We start from the raw sequence: 19,654 nt of genomic DNA on the forward strand, positions 1-19,654 counted from the left end.
TGTACATACCTTCACTTAAGAATTACTATTTATTAAGTTCATTTTGCTTAAAAAAATGCTGAAAATGAACTGGGCACTGCTGGGGAAGTTTTTTTTTCTCCCTTTTTTACTGATGCTTATACAGCAGAGTGATAGAAATCTAGTGCCTGTGTAAAAAGAGGCCCTAGAATCCAGATCGTTTGTCTTTATCTTTAGAGGATATTTCATCTCTCCAGCTTTGATTCTGAAATGAGTTGGGAGCTAGGTATTTCCTTCCCCAGGGATTGATGCTGCCTGCATGTCACTGCAGGAGAGATATTGTTTGGTCTAAATTTCTAGAGCTGTGGCATCAGTGTCCCTTTCGGTGGACAGGCTCCAGGGGTCTGAAGGGACTTGTAGGTCCCTCTAGACAAGAAGTCACAGGAACACGCCAGGACCTTCTAGTCCTGAGCAAAGGCCTGACCTCAGGTCAGTGAAGTGGGGCTCAGGGGCGGACACGGGCCTGAGACTTAACGCTCGATCGTACCAGGAACCAGGGGTTTAGGATGGAGAGTCAGCCAAGAAAAAAGGAGGAGGAAGGGCAGGGAGAGGAAATGCAAGAAAGAAGAGGGAGAAGAGGTAGGTTGGGGCCGTGGTAGCGGTGGCCCCATCGCTGCAGTTTTCCAGAGCCGTCCCTCGATGGCTGCTTCTTCTGTCTTGTTTCTGCTTCCTCATCCCCCCACCCCCCGCCATCCTTTACTTGATCTGATTCAGAATTTGTGGGGGAGTCTTGTTAGGAGCCGGCAGTGTCCCCGCGTTCCCAGAACCAGCCATGCTGCAGCTGGGGGTGAGTCAGCACCGCGGACAGCGGCGGGTACCTGGCAGCTGTGAAGTCCCCACCGCCCTCTCCGCAAGCGCCCGTCACTGTGCCCAGAGGGGCCTCGGAGCACGGGTCTGTCCCTCCTGAATCACAGAGCTTTCGGTATTTCACCCCACCCCTGACCCCCGCAAGGACTCAGCTGGGACAGCCTTTCGACATGTGCGGGGCGGTGGGTCCCTGCTCCTGGATGGGGAGGGCGGTGGGGAAACCAGCCAGGGTTCACCCGGCTTTGCTGGGTGTTAACGAGGCTTCTGCCAAAAGAGGTCACAGCCATCGATTCGTGGTACGTAAACAGATTTTCCTAACTTTCCTTTGGTCTTATTAGAAAGTGCTATTTATTGTATTTTGGACCAATTCAATGATTTCATTAGAATGGCTTCTTAAAAAAGGGGTATAGAAGTTTCTCTAAATTAAAAATGTCTACTTTAAGTTTCAAATGTCTTTTTAAATTTTTTTAAACAAGATACTATAGACACATCTTGAAATTTTTAATCTAAAAATAGGATTTCATCAAAATACTCTATTCTATTCTGGGCATTGATACACCGTGTATTTACTATTTATGGCTCTCCAGACGTGATAAACACTATACCAAAGAAAAAAAGGAAGAAAGAAAGAAAGAAAGCATTTATCTTTATTGATAAGAACAGAATTCTGTGAAAAAAAATTATGTGGGAAAAATATGAGCTGTGTTTCCTTGAAAAGCAACTCAAGTCAACGTTTCTGAGGAACAGCAGACATCAGACACTGTAGTGGCCAGATGGGTACATACAGACTTAGAAAGGAACAAAAAGGAAACAACAGTTATAGACCTGCAAAATAGACCCGCAAATCATTTGCTCAGCAAAAACAAAACCCAAAGATAATCCTAAACCCAGTAACTTGCTATCACACGTTGTGGGATCACGTGCTGGGAGGGGACAAGCAGAGCCACCGACCTCCTGACCCTCTGGGGCTGGGTCCTGCCAGGAGGACCAGGCTGGGAACTGTAAGTCGCTTACGTTTTTCTGCCTGACGGGAAGTGCTGTGGGCTTGGGAGGCAGATGGAGGTGCTGCCGACTTTATTTGGATGTTAGTGGGAGGGCAGATTGTGGGAGGGTGGATGCGAACACGGAGCAGGGCAAGCGTGAAGCACGGAGACGCAGGATGGTGGTCGAGGCAGGTTCGGCAGGCGGGGGGCCCTTTTGTTGGCTCCGTCCTGCTTTCAGGGCGACTCAAGTGTTTGTTCTCCTCACAGAGACCCAGGTGGGGAGGTGTGCGGGCTCCTCTGGACTCGAATTCCCCCGATTTTTCTAATCGAAAGATGCAGGTGGACCTGTGTAAATGCTGCTGGTGCTCCCGGGGGCCTGGAGCAAAGGGAGATGCACCTCTGAGCTCCAGGCTGCCCTGAGCCAAGCCCTCCAGCTACCCTGGTGCCATGTTTGAGCCCGGGGCCCCCTCCTCTGGCCGTCCCAGCCCTCCTGTCCCGTCCCCGCCCGCCTGTGCCCGGAGCCCGGGGTCCCTCGTCCCCAGCTCCCTCTCTGTTTCCCACTCACTTGCGGCAAAGCTCCAGGCCCTGAAATGGACTTCCTGCTGCCCTAGGGACTCTTCTCTCATCCATCTCTCCCTCCGAGAAGCGGCCTCCTGACCCGACAGACAAGTCCCCACGCCGGTGCTAATGGATACCAGGGTGCTAGGGGTGGCTTTCTCCAGGAGCAGATGTTTATACATGAGGAAGTTTGTGTGGTTCTGGAGAGCCAGTGCCTCGAGCCCTGTGGGGTGCTCATAATGGGTGGGTGGGCGCCTTCCAAGCCCCTAGAACCAGGTCCCATGGGCAGTGCCCTCTGTGCCCCTTTGTGGGTCGGCCCCCCCACATCTTCCCTGCCATCTGCTCCCTGTAGTAGGAGCTCGTTCATTACAAAGCATGGACCACGTCTCCAAGCAACAGCCCAGAGTACTGTGAGCTGAGCTTCTGGTCACAGATTCCAGCCAGGACTGGACTGTGTCTCCCACTTTCAGAGCAGGGCTCCAGACACGGGGCTCAGAGCGTCTTGAGTCCCAACCAGCCCTGAGGCCTCTGGTTCTCTGAGCTTTGTCCTGATGACACGTCAAATGATCAGAAACTAACATAAACTGGCCTTTTGATCCTAGCTTTTGTACTGAATTAAGATTTTTATTTCCTCGATTTGTATGAAAGATTAATACGAGTCATCTATTTGCAAAACCATTTTCATCTCTCTTGAAACTTTATGCTGGAGAAGTTGTCAAATACCCGGCCCGTTTTCTCTTATAAAAGAACTTGAGTAAGTTTGACTTTATATTAAATCCCAGGAAAAGTTTCTCTCCATACTTAGTATCTCTACTTCTTGTTCTCTTGTGACAATACCTACAACTCACTTTGTTTTGCTTTTGCCCCGTTGTTATGAGATCTTTGTGATGCTGCACTTGCCTTTCTCGGGTTAAGTGAGGTGCCCAGGCTGCTACAGAGCTTTGCTATTTATATTCTGGACGATGAATCTCAGATGTGGATCTTTTAGATGGAGGAACGAGAGGCTGGTTAACCAGCATGATGGAGCCAGAAATGAGTCCTCGGCGGTGAAACAATTCAAGGCATATGATGGACTCGAGATGTCATGGGGGTGCCACCCTCCTGCGTGGACAGGAGGTCAGGATCCCGCCCCTCACTCAACCCCGGATGCCCCGTGTGCTCGAGGGAACCTAAAGGGGGCAGAATTCTGCCTCTTGCACTTTTGCAGCTGCTTTAAGTGAATTTTTTTGTTGTTCAGGATGGAGATCAGAGAACCGAGATGAGAGAGCTGGAGGCCCCTCAGGCCTAAGGGGAAGGTTCTGTGAGTTTCTGTGCTTGCTGTCTGATAAAACTCAGTTAAAAAGGCAGGACTTGGTCTGGGACTTGGTTTCCTGATTGATTCCCTGGGGGGGACCCTATCAGCTCAGACCTTGTCCATGTGGTCGGGTCATCATCTGCCAGGGAAGCAGCTGCGTCAAGCCATGGGCGTGGGGCCCCGGGCTGCGCATCTGGGACCCTCGTCACCAGGACATGTAGCAGTGGTTTCTTCACGCCCTAAATCTTGGCCCCCGGGTGCTTTGGAAACTGTTCCTTTGCTCTCTGCAAGAATGGTCTCACTCTCTGTTCCTCTTTTAGGGGTTCTTTAATATCATGTGTCTCAAATCATTTTGAAAGGAGGTGGAGTGAAAAACTTAAATAGTAATGAATATGATAGCTCGTCCTTACTGGCTTCTTTGGGGAGGAGCCCATGGCTTTTCTCTTCACTTGTGGCTTATCCTGAAGTCTCACACACGCTGTGCTCGTGGGAACCCCTCGCTCAGGAGGTGCGTGGCGGGGAGGGAAGCGTCGGGGATGGGCCTGGTTGGTTCTCACCGGCCAAGCCTCGGCACTGCTTTTCAAGGCATCCACTCAGACCCTCTGGCCCAAATGGAAATTCCCTTGGACACACGGAGGAGGGAGAGCCGTTTGTGCGTAGGCGGGTGTGGTGGGCGATCTCGGTCCTGGCACCTTGGGAGCAGCCGTCGGAGAAGCAGCATGTCCCTAACGCAAGGCTATTTGCTCATCTGAGCTTCAGACACGCGTGTGTTTCTGAACACCAAAGGAAAACGAATGCACAGCACAGATCAGCACCGTCAGGGCATGACACACCCACACACGGCTTCGCCCGCTGCGTGGGGCCAGCCCGGGGCCTCACAGCGTTAGTAGGAACTGGTCTTGCTCTGGCGGCTTCCTCACCCAGGTGCCCAGGCCGGCCTTCTGGAATGCTCTGAACAGCTGCTGTTTGACAGCCTGGTAGGTGCGTGCCCCCCGCTTGGCCTCACAGTACATGGATGGCGTGTCTCCGTGGCTTGGGATCCGTGTGCTCAGCTGTGGGACAGAACGAGAGAGGACGGGTGAGCCCTCGCCAGGAACGGGCCCCGACCAGCAGGACCGCTCAAGCCTGGCAAGCAGGCACTGGCCCTGCCAGTCACTTTTCCTTCTCTCTTCCTTTAAACAGAAAAGCAGCGAGATCATCACGTGGGCTTGGAGTTTGCCAAGAGGGTGGATCTCAGGTTAAGTCCTCTCACCACATGGATGATGGGAGGGGCTGCGTGAGTCAATTAGTGCAATTCTGGGGTCATTTCACAACGTATCAAAATATCCAGTTGTGCACCTTAAATATATACACTGTTCGTATGTCAATTATGCCTCAGTAACAAAGAAAAATATCTATTCTCTCTAATTTGATCTATTGATAAATAAAATTTCATATAAAATTCCAAAAAAAGAAAGACAGTAACAGTAGAAATTTCCCAGTTCTATCAGGCAATTCTGTGATTCCCTGGAAAACCTAGTTATTAGGGAGACTTTGCTTCACAAGAAGTGTGAGTGATTAATGAAAAAAATAAACACAGAACTTGTCTGCTATTAACAACACAAGCTGTGCATAATTTTTTTCTTTTTCGAGGAGGTTTAGGGGGTCAAATTGGCGTGGGTGGTGAGGCCGAGGGGGCCGTGGGAATGAAGGCAGCGTCCCAGGCGGAGTCGCCTGCTAGCCCACTGGGAGGACGGGGACTGGCCCCTGTGTCCAGCGGGGCAGGACCCGGCCTGGCTTCACCACCCACACGCCAGGGTCGGGGGTGCGGTGAGCGGGGAAGTGGTTGGCGGGGGGCGGCACCTGCCACTGGCCGGCCAATCCGTCCCTGACACTCACCGCCGTGTAACTGGGGGAACACCTAACTTTTCTGGGCATCCATTTCCTTCCGTCTGAACTGGAATGACATGGACTCCGAAGTTTCTATGGACTTTCTCACGGGCTGCACTGGCCACAGCTGTTCACCAGTGAGCCCCTTTCCACCTATTGCTGGGACCACAGCATGAGACCCTGCTGCGGGTCGGGGGCCCCACTCGGAGGGGCCACACCTGGGGTTGGCGGGGGGGTGGGCAGGGACACGGGGGCTGGTTTGCGTGTCCCGTGTCACCCTGGCTCTGCCCAAGTGGCAGCTCCCTGGGCCCCGCTCGTGTCCAGCCCCACTGACCTTGCCGTAGAGCCGCGCCCACCGGGCCGAGAGCCTGTGCTTGCAGAGCCTGGACGAGCGGCCGCAGCTCCGCTTGCCGGTGGTGGCGTCGATGACCTCCACGTCCGCCGTGCCCACCACCCAGTTCACGCTGAAGTGGGGCGACTTCCCAGGCTGCCGCGCCTCGGCCTGACTCACTCCTGCCGGGAGAGACGGGGCGCCGGGCGTGAGCGCTGCTGGCCGGGTGGGTGGGCAACGGTCCCCACGCTGGTGGGACGGGGTGGACGGCCGGCCCGAGTGCCATCACGGGGGCTTGGATTCGAAGGATTTTAAATGCAAGGCTGTCCTGTAATAACACTCTGCCCACGTTTCCCCCTTTCTCTGGATGTTTGTCGCGTGGACTGGTGAACAGATGGGGCCGCATAAAGGCCAGCTGAGAGCGTGCGTTTACGGGGCACCTGCTGCCTGCCCGCTCCCCACAGGGCAGACGCCAGGGTCACAGTCTGGCTGACGAGATACGAAATGGAGTGAAAACAAGCGAGCTCTGAGGGTGCAAGGCGCCGACCCGGCAAGGTGACTGGAGCCCAGTGGGGACTGGAAACTGGGCCCTGGTTTGAATTTAAGGACCGCAGAGCGTTAAACCGGGAGTGGGTCTTTCTAAGTCCTGGGGCCGCCGAGGATGCTAAACCATGCGGGATGGTGGCCTGGGAGGAGGGGCGCTGACCCCAGGGCCTCGGCCACATGCCCTCCATGCCCCCCGACTCCCCACGCAGCTGACGGGCTGGCTCCACCCCCAACCCCGGCTCCCACTGGGGTCACGCAGGAGTGAGCAGAGAAGGGCCTTGGTCTCGTGTGTGTTCACGGCCACAGTGCTGCAGGATGTTCAGCCTGGACCCCCACCCCCCACCCCGCCGTGCTCCTCCTGACGCCTTCCCTGGATCCAGCCCCCTGAGCAGCTGCTCCCATCCACACTCTGCTCCTTCCCCGCCTCCTGCTCCCGAGTGGACGGATTGGACGGCTGGATGGGGCCTCTCAGGGCCCTGGGTGGGTGGGCCCAGGGGCTCCGGCAGCATCTCACGGGGAAGCAGAGCCTGGTGCTGGGAAGCAAGTGGCAACCCAAGGAGCTGGACACATGGAAAAGTTGTCACCTGACTCATCCACATAGATGGAAACTAAATTTAACTTAGACACCCAAGAACTGAACATTTGCTTTTAGCTCCACACCAGGAATTCTAGGTCTTTGGGGGCCACTGCAGAGCTGTTTCTGCTGCTCAACCACAGGAAGTCATTAATCTTCAACATTTTAAGAAAGAACAAGGAGAAAGAAGAAAAGGGAAAGTGAAAGAAAGACATTGAAACTGGGCCCAAAGTGATATTTTATCAGAATTACTGAAATTATTGACCGTTTAGAAAATGACTCTGGTTTCATAGACGTTGAATTTGAGGCAAACCTTCCCATCCCCTGCTTGATGATGGTGAGTCAGGACTGAGCCCCTTGGAGACGGGCGTGGGTCTCAGGCTCCCATCCCCACCTCCCACGAGGTGGATGTCGCCACCTCTTCAGCTGGTCTTGTTTGTGTTGTTAATTCTTATGTGGTTAAGAAATGGTGCCGTTGCCACGGGTCACAGTGGGTGTGCTGGGAGAACTTGGCCTTCTGGTTAAACGGGGTTCAAATCCTTGCTCCATGTTGATAAATAGAGCATCCTCACACTTAAATTCCTGTGAGTCTATTTCCACATTTGTACATGGAGGTAACAGCAGCTGTCGTGGTTGGTGTGACAGGGTGTGTGCCTCATCTTGACGTTGACGGGGGTGGCTGCTGGGTTTAGTTAGGTCCCTTCCCTGAATGGTGGAGCTGTTCTCTGGGGAGGACTCGTGGAGGGTGAGTAGCTGCACCGTGCAGACCAGGCCTCTCTGGGCACCCACCCCCGAGGAGAACCACCCACAGGTTGTACGTGGCCATCACCTGCCGGGCTCAGGCCGTAGGGCGCCACAGCCATGGGCACAGCTTTGGGTCAGATCCGAAGGCACCGTTCACGGCGAGGACAGGGGTGAGGGAACCCCCTCCGCGACAGGTCGGCCCGAGTCACGGGAAGGGAAGGTGGGGCTGTGGTCCTGGATGGGCACTGCGACCCCTGCTCCCACGGCCTCGCTGTAGTTTGCTGAGTCCCCTCCCTGGACGCTGGGAGCCCCTGGAATCTGACGTGGTCCCCGGATTTGGCAGAGGGTCTTAGATTTTAGGAACAGGGTCTGGTGTGTAAAGAAACCTGGGGCATAGCCACTGAGCCCTGGGCGGTCCCAGCCCCACTGGGAGCATCCTCTTCCGCCCTGTCTGAGCTTTGGGGTCCGTGATGCTGCCCTCGGCTGGTGACTCTCGTGGGAGGGTTGAGGGAGTGGGGAGGTGTGTTCTCTTGGGGGCTGGCCTGGCTGAGAGCTGTCCCCGCGAGTTACCGCCACCCCGTGGGCACCATCATTGCCCCTGGTTTTCTAACTGAGGACAATCTTAGGGTCCTGGGAGTAACTCTTAGGCCTGACTCTTACCACAACCCTTGACTGGCTCTTTGATCTTCTCTCTCCTCTTTCGGAGGATCTGGTCTAAGCCCCGGACGGGCCAATCGCTGTGGGTCTACACGTGCCCACGCCCCCAGGGCCCCCCACCGCAGATCACGGCTTGCAGCCCCTTCAGAGACAAGGCACCGCCCAGGAGGGAGCCGCGGTGGATTACGGGGATAATTACGGGGGTCACAGCGGGTGGGGCTACCTCCCCAACACCCCCTCCCGCTGAGCTGAGAGCTTAGCTGCTGCCAGAGTGGTTCACGGCTGCGTGACTCCTGGTCCTCATGACCCCAGGCTGGCTCTGGTGGCCTGGGGGTGGCATCCCCCTCCCAGGTTTGGTGTTGGGGGAACATTCAGGAATTTGCTCCTGGATCAGGTGGGGGCGGCCTGTGGCCCTGGGTCCCCCCTGCCCCGTTGGACATGTGTGTTTATTGCCTGTATTTCTCTGGGCACCCGCATACACCGCCCTGAAAGTGACACTGTGATGTCTGAGGGGCTCATCCTGTTACACCTTCACTCTGGAACGTCGTCCGGAGATGCTCCGCACCCGGCTGACCTTTCAAGTATCCAATCTCTGCAGTTCTGCTCGCTGAGTCTTAAACGGCCATTGGCCAGACTGGGAGAGCCTGCCTTGGGGGCCTCGGGGCTTGTGGACGGAGGGGTGTGTGCATTTGAGGACCTGTTCTTACCGCTGAGGAGGGGCCGGTTGTGCCGGTACGAGGCGGGCAGCTGGCCGATGTCCTCGGTCCTGTGGCTCATGACCCGGGAGAGGTGGCCGGTGTGGTGCAGGCTCCCCACCACGATGCTGTGCAGGTACACGGGCTCGATGAAGTGGCAGAGCAGCGCCCCCTGCAGCCCCAGCACGTTCCACCTGGGGGGGAGAGGGGCGTCAGCGCCCTGGCTCACTGGCCCCACCTGGGGGGGGACGGGGGGCCTTTCTGCCCCGTTGTCCCCGAGGTGTCACTGTCCCCATCATGCAGCTGGCGGTGGGGGGTGGGAGCTGGCCTGGGGCTCGCAGCACAGTGGACCGGGCATGGCTTCGGCCTCGTGACCCCTGGTGACCCCGAGCCCCTCTCTGCCGTCAGGGGGACGGGTGTCAGTGGGTCTGCGTGGGAATAAACGTGGATCCTTTTCCTGGAAAACGAGTTGTCAGGTGAAGGGGAAGCTACATATTCTCTCAGGGACTTAAAATCAGATTTAAAAAAAGACCCTCTGTCTCCAAAGTGAATCGGAATTTTTCTTTATGTTCGCTGGGAAATATCAGAAATTGAATTGATTGCAGTTTAGGGGAAAATACTCTCCCTCCCCACCCCTTTGTCAAACTCAGCAGTGGGCGGGACCTACTGTGGTGACGTGAACGACCTCGTTTGGCTCTGGGGGTGATTTGACTTCAGGAGCCCTGATCGGAGGACGAGGCCGTGGTCCTTGACATGAATGAGGCTCTGGGTGAGTGTTTGCTTCTGCCAGCAAAGATGACAGGAGCCTTGTCAGACATTTCCCCGTAAATTTGGGTGGAACAACTTTCCGTGTATCTGTTATTTACGGCAACATTTTGTGGTTTCCACTCTAAATAACATGCTTAAAATCCAGCCTCCATCAGCACAAGCATTATGCAGTTAATTTCTTACATCATTATTCTTTTCATTAATTAACATTTCTCCACGGTTAGAGCAATTAATGTGGTGCCTCCATGCCGTACATTTCCTTTCATGATTAATAAGGAGTCATTCTATTTCCCTTTCCCGAAGCAGTCAATTAACACAGAATTCTTTCCATTAATTACCGAGTGCTCAAACCAGCAGGCCTACCTAGAGATCAGTCTGCTCCGAGAACCTGTGACACCAATTGCCTTAAAAAAATTCTCTTTAAATTTTATTCCAAAAACACAAGCAATTTAGCTGGCGATATTAATTTGCCTCAGAAGCACTGAGGTGAGTGAGAAACATCTTCTAATCTCATGCAAGAAGAGGCAGCCATCTGGCTGGCGAGGATTGAGAAACGGCTCCCCCTCCGTTAAGTGTGGGTCATTAAAGTAATGTGCTCACCCACATAAAACTCAAGTGGAATATAAAAGGTAATATTTATATACAAACAGTTTAGTCCTACAATTTAAACAGTCATTGGTTTTATGAAACGTTTACTTTAGTCTCTCAGATTTGCATAACTTCACTTAAAAAAATAATTGTGGTCATTTCTGTAAGTCACATCCTGTCTCTCAGAAAGGAGTGGAGAATTGCCCTTGGGATCTAGTGTGTGATTTTCCCAAAGAGTAAGCGTCCAAAAGTGTTGAAGGGGAGCACATTTCTGGAGGCGTGAGAAGCAGGGGAATGGACATTCTCCATCGATAACAAAGCCCTTTCTCCAACCATGAGATGAGTATTCCAGAGGGGATGTCTCTGTGTTTCAGGCTGTCCATGGACTGGCTTTGAACAAAACTTCTGGAACGTATCTGAATGGCTCTGACTCTGCAGGGAAGTCTAAAGACAAACAAATTCTGTATCTGGTCTCCTCCTAATAACCTTTACAATAAAGAGACAATCAGCCTTCTCCTTGCCTGGCTGTAGGAGTTTAACTTATTCAGCCAACACCATCAATAAAACCAAATGTCGCCCTGAATACAAACTGGAGAGTTTTCAGCATTCCGGATTGAACGGAAAAGTGCCTCTCCTTTTATTCAAACAGCTGACATGACTGCAGTGTTGACAGAGAAAAAAGTCCCAGGTCTAGTTTTCAATATAGATAATCCCTAAATAAGTATATTTTTGTCTGTTTGTCAATCACTGAAATACCAAAGATAAGTGAGGGAGAGATCTTGGGAAAAGGCTGTTTTCTTTAACTGAGAGACAATCTCTGTACCTCGAGGACTGACGGGGACCGTCCCAGGATGGGCCCCACCTAAGACAGGCCGGGCCTGTGCGCCCGGGGCGTGAGACCGAGAACCGCGGGCACAGGTGCGGGGACTGTGGGTGGTCGGGGTCCCTGTCTGCCGTTTTCACCCCCGAGGCACGGCCGCCGGGAGGAGGTGCGGGTCCAACGTGACAGTGAGGTCTGAACATCACCAAATCCATCCTTACTTCACTTCCCTCCTTGTCGGTGGGCAGGTTTGCCCGTGACCTGGAGGCACAATCACACCCACTGGGAAAGGTCACGGTGCAGCTGGGTGACTCAGGCTGAGGCACAGCTGTGAGTACAACGCCATGCGCCCTGGGCTCATCTGGGGCGGCTTCGGGGGCCTCCTGCTGCTAGGACCCCCGAGGCCGGGATGGAACTGGTCTGGGTGCAGCCGGCATCAGCGTTTCCAGCGTGCCAGGCAGTTCCATTATGAGCCGGGTGAGGCACAAAGCAGGCAGCATGGACTTGGGGGTCAGTCTGCCGGGTCCAGGTGACGTCCGTGTCTTTTGTTGTCACTTAGCCCCTCTTCTGCTTTCCCTCAATGTTCGTGATGTCTCCTGGTCACCTAATTTCTAGTTTGTTTTGCAGCAACGGTGCTTCTCAGCCCTTTGCAGTGTCCTGGGGGCTGGACAGGGGGCTGGACCGGGGGGTGGCTGCTGCCTCAGACCTGTGTCCCCGTCTCAGCATTGTTGCAGGAGTAGCAGAGGCGGCAGATGCGGGCGTGTCATCACTGTTACCACGCTTATGTTGGACGAATATTCCTGAGTTTATCACTCACTACCTTTGAAACAGGAGGGAGAGGGGCAGGGCACAACTTTTAAAAGAATGACATAGCCCAAGGACATGACATAAACTGATTAGAACCAAATGGGTCCAAGATGGCAGACACGTCGACTTCCACTAGACCTTGAGCCTCAGTATATGCTCACTGTAACACATCAGCAAGCTAAATGACACACCCACAGGCGCCAGGACAGTTCCAAAGCCAGACCATAAAGGTCAAAAAGTGGGTGGTGGCCCAATTTTGGGAAGTCCCCACCCCTTCCCCAAAATAGCTGGAATACTCCTCCCACTCGTTAGCCTATGGAATTACCCATCCCTGTAAAAACTGACAACCCCATACCCTGGTGCCTTTCTCACCTTCTGAGATGGCCCACACTCTGTCTGTGGAGCATGTTTCTCTCTAAATAAATCCACTTGTTACCTATCACTTTGTCTCTCACTGAATGCTTTCTGTGACGAGACTTCAAGAACCTGAGCTTCGTTAAGTCCTGAAACCAGGTGTGTGATCTCAGTTAAAAGACCGTGGGTTTTGGCGAGGTTCGAGTCCCAATCTGAGATACACGGTTGTACCTTCACCACTGGAGATGGGGTGAAGTTTCCCCTAAAGGCTGCAGTAAGGTGACCACGGTCTTCTGTAAAGGAAGAGCAGTGGTTATTACACCAAGCTGGGAACATTTGGGGCTGGGCGTTTAGTAAGAGCAGTGGTTTTAAAATGACCCATATTTGGAGATTGGAAGTATGAATGTATTCCCTCCTGATTTCAGCAGAGCTGTAGGTAACACCATCCGGCTGCCAGGTGGGCTGGGTGCGGAGCCAGGTCCCCACTCTCAGAGGGGGGCACTCTTGCAGCCTGAGATGTCAGTGCGGGGAGTCAGATGGGGCCTCGGTCCCCGGAGAGCAGCCGTAATTCTTTACAGTTCATTTTTATGGAGAAAGTTTTCATCTGTTCATTTAAAGACACATTGCAATCGATAATCAAGCTCTGGTGCTTAAAATTAGAAACCATATCTAAAGGAACATTAGTTCCAGAAGATTTAGATTTTTATATGCTACTTGCCTCTCGATTCTTAGAGCAAAAACCCCTCCCTGTTTCGCCTGTCCTTTCAGGTGGCCGGTGTTTCCTGTTAGTGACAGTTAAGATCGGCTTCTTACGTCCCAAAAGCCAGGCCATGTCCATGGGAACATGGGCCTCACGGTGACACTTGTCATCTGTCCTGGGCTCACAGAGGCGCAGGGCTTGGTCTGTTTTATCCCTGAGCTGCAGGAAAATCCAACCCTTTGAGGCGCCTCCAACCTTAACTCGTGGGTTGAAGGTCGAGTTTCCTGGACCTGGTGAAACAACCCACATTCTGCAGTTTCCCTGGGTCTGCACCAGCCTGGCATGAGCGGTGGCATTTTAGGAATAGATTTCACTATGACTTTGGTTCTGTAATTTTGCAAAGACCACATGAGTTGAGCCAAGTGAGTGGTGTCTCCTACGTGGTTACATTGGTTTCCTGGGGCAGGGGGTGAGGTGGGTGGGGAAGGGCTTGAAACATCGGAAATTTACTCATGGTCCTGGAGGCAGAGGTCTTAGGTGAAGGTGTGGCAGCCCGGGGGCACCGGGGAGACCTCACCCCCAGGCCTCGCTCACCTGGCGCTCAGAGGCTTGTGGATGCGTCCCTCTGGGCCCCGCCTCCGTCTCTGTGGCCTCCCCTGTGCACCTGCTCTGGGCGTCTGTCCCCAGGTCCCCAAGGCCTCGCTCACGAGGATACAGTAGCTGCATTTAGAGGCCACCTTCTCTCACCATCCTTGGCTTAATCCTGCCTGGTAAGGCCACACTCACGGGTTTAGGGTCTGGGGACAAGGATATCTTTTGGGGCCACCGTTGGGCCCATGCCACCTGCTATGGGGCATTAGGAGACCCCACTGCTTCTGTTTACCCCATACCCTGGGCTCTGTAACTCCACCCTGGGGAGTATGTCCTAAGTCTGTACTAGGAGATCTGGAAAAACGCTTCTGCACAGAGATATTTCTAGAAACATGGTGCACGGAGCAACCACTTGTGAGCACCCAGGGATCCAGCAGCAGGGAGGTGCCCCCAGCCTTGCACATGGATTCAATGCCCGAGACTTTGAAAGGAGCCAGGATCATAGTGTTCAGTGATGGACTGCAAGCAAACTGCCCGAAGCAGCAAAATCCTGATGACAGGAAAAAGCCTGCGTTTAGGAGAAAGGCTAAGGCGATTATAGCCAAGGTGCCTGCTGTTTTCGGTGACGGCTGGGATACTGGCTGGTCGTCTTTTTTACTTTTCAAGTCTCCTAATGCTTCTTACTGTCTTTTATGTTTGAATGGGGGGTGAGGGGAACTTCAGATGTGTGCTGCCGCTCCCTGTGGGCTGTTTCCACCAGTCGGTGTGACTAGATGGTCCCATCACACTTTCCCTTTATCTGGAGGCATGAGAACGTGTAGCCTTAGGTGCATTTAGGATCTTGTGGCCACAGAATCTCAGGTTTGGTTCTGTTTTGGATGGAAGCCAGCCCTTCACCCAAGGGAGAGGTATCCACTATCCCTTGAGAGCATTGGAACCAGCTTTTATCTGCAAGATAGTATTTTGCTCCAGGGCTTTAACTAAAATTCCTTTTAGGCCAAAAATCTCACTTTCAAAAGACTTTCATGGCCCAAGAATTTTCCTGGGAATTCCAACGACTCTGTTCCAAAGAGACGAAATTAGATTTCGTTTTCTGCTATGTCAGCATCAAAATTATTTTTAAAGGGTAAAAATGTAGCTGGTGTATCCCCACTTCCGGCCTCGGGTGTTTTTTCCATGGAAGGGGGAGAAAGCTCTCCGCGGCCGGGGTGCTCTGCCCGCATCCAGTCTGCGGTGCTGCGCATCCTGGCTTTGATGCTGGTCCGTCAGACTCTCCAACCTCCCGGTGACGCCCCAGGTGTGCTTGCACACGATGCTGAGCGTGATGTGCCCCCAGGAGCCTGGGGACCTGCATGCGCTTGCAGACTCTGTTGGCTGTGCACCCGGTTTAGGGAGGGGGGCAGCCTGGGCCTGGTTCCCACGTCTTTGGAGTGAGTTTGATGATAATGACATTCACATAACGCAGCCCTTTTCCCTGAGAGGCCACCCTGACCACTGGACTTGTGGGAACGTTGCACAGAGCTTCCGTCCATAGGGTCGACCCCTTCCACGTGCTTGGGTCCTGGGCCAGGTCTGACCCAGCCGCTCAGCCTGTGTGAGTCCCGCCCACTGTCCAGCATGGTCGGGGGCCACCCCTCCACTGCCCCGTCCATGAAAGCCTCGCCCCGACTCCGCGTTTCTGAGCATGGCCGTCATCACGAAGGAAACCCCACGCCTGCCCCATCTCTGCTCCAGTCCAGCCTCGCTCGGCACCCTGCAGAGCTGGACGTCTCTGCTCCCACCTCCCGTTGGGCGATAGATGGGTGCCCACCTGCAGAGACGGGACCCTAACCTGCACATGCAGCCCTCACAGTGGCACCAGCGATCCCCTGAGGGTCAGACCTTAGACGCAGAAGCAGATGGTGGGGGTGAATAGGATTCCAGTGCCGGACACGGGGTGCAGGGGGAGGGGAGGCCGAGGAGGGGGAGGGCCTCACGGGGGTTGCAGGGAGAGAGGTAGAGATGGTGGGCTTGTCCAGGGAGGAAGGCGGGACAGGGGAGACAGACAGAGAGAGAGACAGAGACAGAGGAGAGTAAGGAGAATGCTCAGGGAACACCTGAGGAAAGTCCTGGGAAGGTGGGCTGGGCTCCCAGGGGACTGAGTGGGGGGAGGGGACCTGGTGCCATGCCCCCCAGGCCCCTCCTGCCCCATTGTGTCCCCCACCATCTGGGCCACCAGATTTGGGGACTAGACAGGTGACTGGCAGGGCTACCCGTGAGCTGCATCAACTCCTGGATGAATTTGGGGCGGCCCCCCGCCTGCCCAGAGCCACGGGCATCCCAATGTCCCCAGCATGTCCCCCCTCAAAAGCAGTTAGAATCCTCCTCAGCCCAGGGACGTGACGTGGACTGTGCTTTCTAAGTAGACTTTGTTAAACAGAGCATCACTGGTGGGAAGGAAACCAGGGGGCCTGTGGGCTCCTGGGCACGAAAGCCTTTCTGTCCCCCATTTCTTGTCTCTAGGGAACAGACTGCAGCCTCCATGACCTTCCCTGGGTGCCAAAGGGCAGATTCGAACAGTTGCTAATCAAGAGAGGAGCAGCCAGGAAACCACCCGAGGCGAGATTAAAGGGACCAGAGAAGCCCATCAAGGTTAGGAAACCTGACCACCTAAGACCCTGCACATGGCCTAATCTCGTCAGCAACCCCCCTTGAAGGATTGTTATAAACCCCTCATCAGATCCTCACGGGTGGGGACACATAGTTTTTCGAGGTAGGAGCCTGCTGTGTCCCTCTTTGCCTGGCAAAGCAATAAAGCTATCCTTTCCTACTTCACCTAAAACTCTTGTCTCCGAGATTCGATTCATCACTGGTGCAGAGATGCCGAGCTTTCAGCATCAGAACTGTTGACGCCCCACATCACCTGGGCTTTGTAGCAAGTTTAATTCTCTGTCAATTGACATTTAAGATCCTAGAGACAGTGAAACTTAACTTCTATATCATTCATTCACTTCATTTTCTAGGGAGTCAGAATTAATTTAGAGACCCAACGCGATCCTGGGAGAGCAAGAGAATTTCCGTTAAGGTGGAAACTGCTGCTTCTCCCCACTTCATGAATAGATGAAAACATTACAAAGGAGGATACGTTTCCTTCTGAAAGATGAGCTAGTTGACGACTACGGGCAGTTCCCTTTGATGCAGAAATCAGTGCTTTGCTGTATTGCAGTCAGGCCGGGGGCAGTCACTCCAGGGGAGTAAAAGGCCGTATTTCTCCTGCAGCTGTTTGGTAATTTCCCTCGAGATTTCGGATCCCTGTTCGCCAGGGCTGAGGTTTTACCTGCCCTGTAGTCTAGGGAGCCTCACAGAGGCACCGAGTGCACCTGGGCCACGGCCCGTCCGCATGCAGGCTCGGGTCAGGGTTGGGGTCGGGGCTGGGGTCCCCGCTGCCCTGGCTCCCGAGTCCCTGGGTGTCTGCCTCTCCTCGGCCCCGCCTGCCTCTCTGACGGCTCTGTCCGGCTTCCCAGGGAGGCCGTGATGGTACAGAAGGCGCCTGGCCGGTACACAACTGTGTGTGGGGCAGCGGGCGGCCACGTCCCGTGGCAGGTGTGGAGTTCGGGGGCGACAGGGCGGAGTCCGGGACCTCGGAGTGCACCTCAGCACCTGGCCAGGCCCCCCTCTGGGACCACAGTCCCTATACCTCCCCCCGCCAAACACACCCCCGGGCGGCACTCGTGCAGAGGACAGAGGGGCTGTTACCTGGCGATCTTGTCTGTGCAGGACATGGTGACCAGCTGCTCGCCCAGCAGGACGCCGTCCCACGTCTGCACTGTGCCTGGGCCACGCACGGGCACTGTTCCCTCCCCGGACTCGATCTTCGTGCGCAGGTGCCCCCGGAACTTCCTGGCCAGGTGCTTGCTGCTGCTCACTAGGGGACAAGAGCTGCGTGAGACACGGGGGCTGGGGACACGGTGGGGGGAACACATGAGGGGCGGGGGGACACGGGGGGGCTCCGAGGGGAGGGGAAGAAGAGGGGAGCTCTTTGGGAAGCAACTCCAGTGACCCCGGTGCCACCACCCGCGTTCAGGATGAGGAAGCAGCTTTGGAGGTAAGTGCTGGGCGAGACGGGCTTGTACAGACACAGGAGGAGCTGGGACACAGCAACCCCTCTGGTCCAGGCTCAGCCAGCGTCACAGCAAAGGGCTGGAGAGTGACCATCGGAGGCTCTGCAGCCGTTTGGTCTCGGTCCGACCCCTGGACCTGCGGCCCAGCTCTCAGCACAGACGGGCCAGGGAAGGAGCTGCATTTACAGACACCGACTTTTGGGTTCCACGTCACCTTCATGTGTCAGGAGACGTTCTTCTCACCCTTTCCAGGCATTAAAAAATGTAAAAACCATGCTTAGTTCTCAGGCGGCTGGTGGGATCCTGCCCAATTGCTGGGCTGCAAACCTTGTCTAGATTTTAGTCCTGGCTCTATGGTTTCCTAGCTGCGTAGCCTTGGAAAAGCTACTTAAAACTACTGTGATACAGTTAGCTCGTCTGAAAATGGGGTAGTGGTGGTGCCTCCCTCCTAGGCTTAGGGACTAAATGAGACAGGACCTGGGACCCCAGAGCTGCTCCCGAGAGTCCCGGTGAGGGGGCGTCTGCTGCGCCCAAAGACCGGCCCACGGTAGGGGCGCCTTGATGCCCTGTTACCGCTCTCCTGCCTTTCCTTTCCGGAGCCCCCTCCACACCCATACACACCAGTTATTTGAAGAGCTAGCTTGAATGAGAGGAAGATTAAATTTATTATTTTTTTCTTTTTTTAAAAAAAGTTCTGTACATTTAGTCAGGATTATAATGTGTTATAGAAATGCTTAACTGCTTTGCGTACAAATTATATATGAACTACCATAGTGATACCAACATTGACACACACGATGGTGGGATGAACACTAAATGCCTTCTTTACAAGGTTTCTATGTAAGTTTTAGAATTTGTGAAAATGTGTTTCTCCTTCATTTATCTGCACTGGAGTGAGGGTAAATTATTAATATAAATTATTACCAAATAATTAATAACATTTGGGTTTATATGGGCATGTTCTCTTACAGATCTCGAAGTAATTTCCAGTATATTTTCTCATGATTTCTAAGAACTGAAGTTCCTTTACTATGTATTCATACTACCTACAGGCCATCTCTTGGGAAGAAAATTGCTGTACTCCGTGGAGAAAGTAAACTTTTGAGAGGTTTTAGATTGCTTATTGACCGTACTACTAACCAGGTCCTTGATGAGATCCAATTTGGACTGGCCTATGAGTCATCTATGGAAGGAAGAACCAAGCTGAGAGACTGAGCCTGGCGGAGGGAGGGGCACAGCCAAGGGATGCCCAGCCCTCCCCCTAGGTAGAGCCTGAATCTCTTCTTTGCAGATTTAAATGGCACTAGGAATCGATGACAATGATGCTGCTGCTGCTGCTGGTGATGATGGTGATGGTGACAGGGATGGTGATGGTGGTGATGCTGATGGTGTTGATGATGCTGATGATGCTGATGGTGATGATGATAATGATGGTTATGACGGTGATGGTGATGATGGTGATGATTCTGGTGATGGTGATGATGATGGTGATGGTGATGGTGATGATAATAATGGTGATGATGATGGTGATGATTCTGGTGATGGTGATGATGATGGTGATGGTGATGATAATGTGATGATGATGGTGATGATGGTGAGACAATCATGATGGTGATGATGACAATGAGACAATGATGATGATAGTGATGATAATAAATTGAACATAAAATGTTTTACCTGACTCAAAAATACTTGAGCAAAACTTTGGTTTGACCTGACTTTTTACACTGTCCAGGTGAGGTCTTTATCACATCAACTTCCTGTGGCAGGTGGCACTGAGGGAAAGGAGGGCCGGCGTAGCTAACAGTTTCCACAATTTACCACAATGTTAGGAACTAAAGTCTTCTGTG

At 53.6% G+C, this 19,654-nt stretch overlaps 2 protein-coding genes across 4 annotated transcripts in view; one reads left to right on the forward strand and one right to left on the reverse strand.

Moving 5' to 3' along the window:
- Positions 1–19,654, forward strand: part of WDR37 (WD repeat domain 37) — a 90,589-nt gene that overhangs the window by 69,819 nt on the left and 1,116 nt on the right. For 2 of the 3 annotated variants that reach the window (XM_082386079.1, XM_082386081.1), the window contains one exon: positions 16,207–16,335. In XM_082386079.1, coding sequence (XP_082242205.1) covers positions 16,207–16,335 — 129 coding nt within the window. Of the gene's footprint in view, positions 1–16,206; positions 16,507–19,654 lie in introns of those variants that run through there. The other variant, XM_082386080.1, reaches the window with a different exon arrangement.
- Positions 3,117–19,654, reverse strand: part of ADARB2 (adenosine deaminase RNA specific B2 (inactive)) — a 372,444-nt gene continuing 355,906 nt past the window's right edge. Inside the window, exons 7-10 of the mRNA XM_082386052.1 lie at positions 17,440–17,608; positions 9,089–9,270; positions 5,864–6,042; positions 3,117–4,712 (exon numbers count right to left, since the gene is read on the reverse strand). Of these exons, the coding sequence (XP_082242178.1) occupies positions 4,536–4,712; positions 5,864–6,042; positions 9,089–9,270; positions 17,440–17,608 (707 nt within the window). The 3' untranslated portion in view covers positions 3,117–4,535. The remainder of the gene's footprint in view (positions 4,713–5,863; positions 6,043–9,088; positions 9,271–17,439; positions 17,609–19,654) is intronic.

Source organism: Balaenoptera borealis (assembly GCF_965194805.1).
Source record: "Balaenoptera borealis genome assembly, chromosome: 3".
Lineage (NCBI taxonomy): Eukaryota > Metazoa > Chordata > Mammalia > Artiodactyla > Balaenopteridae > Balaenoptera > Balaenoptera borealis.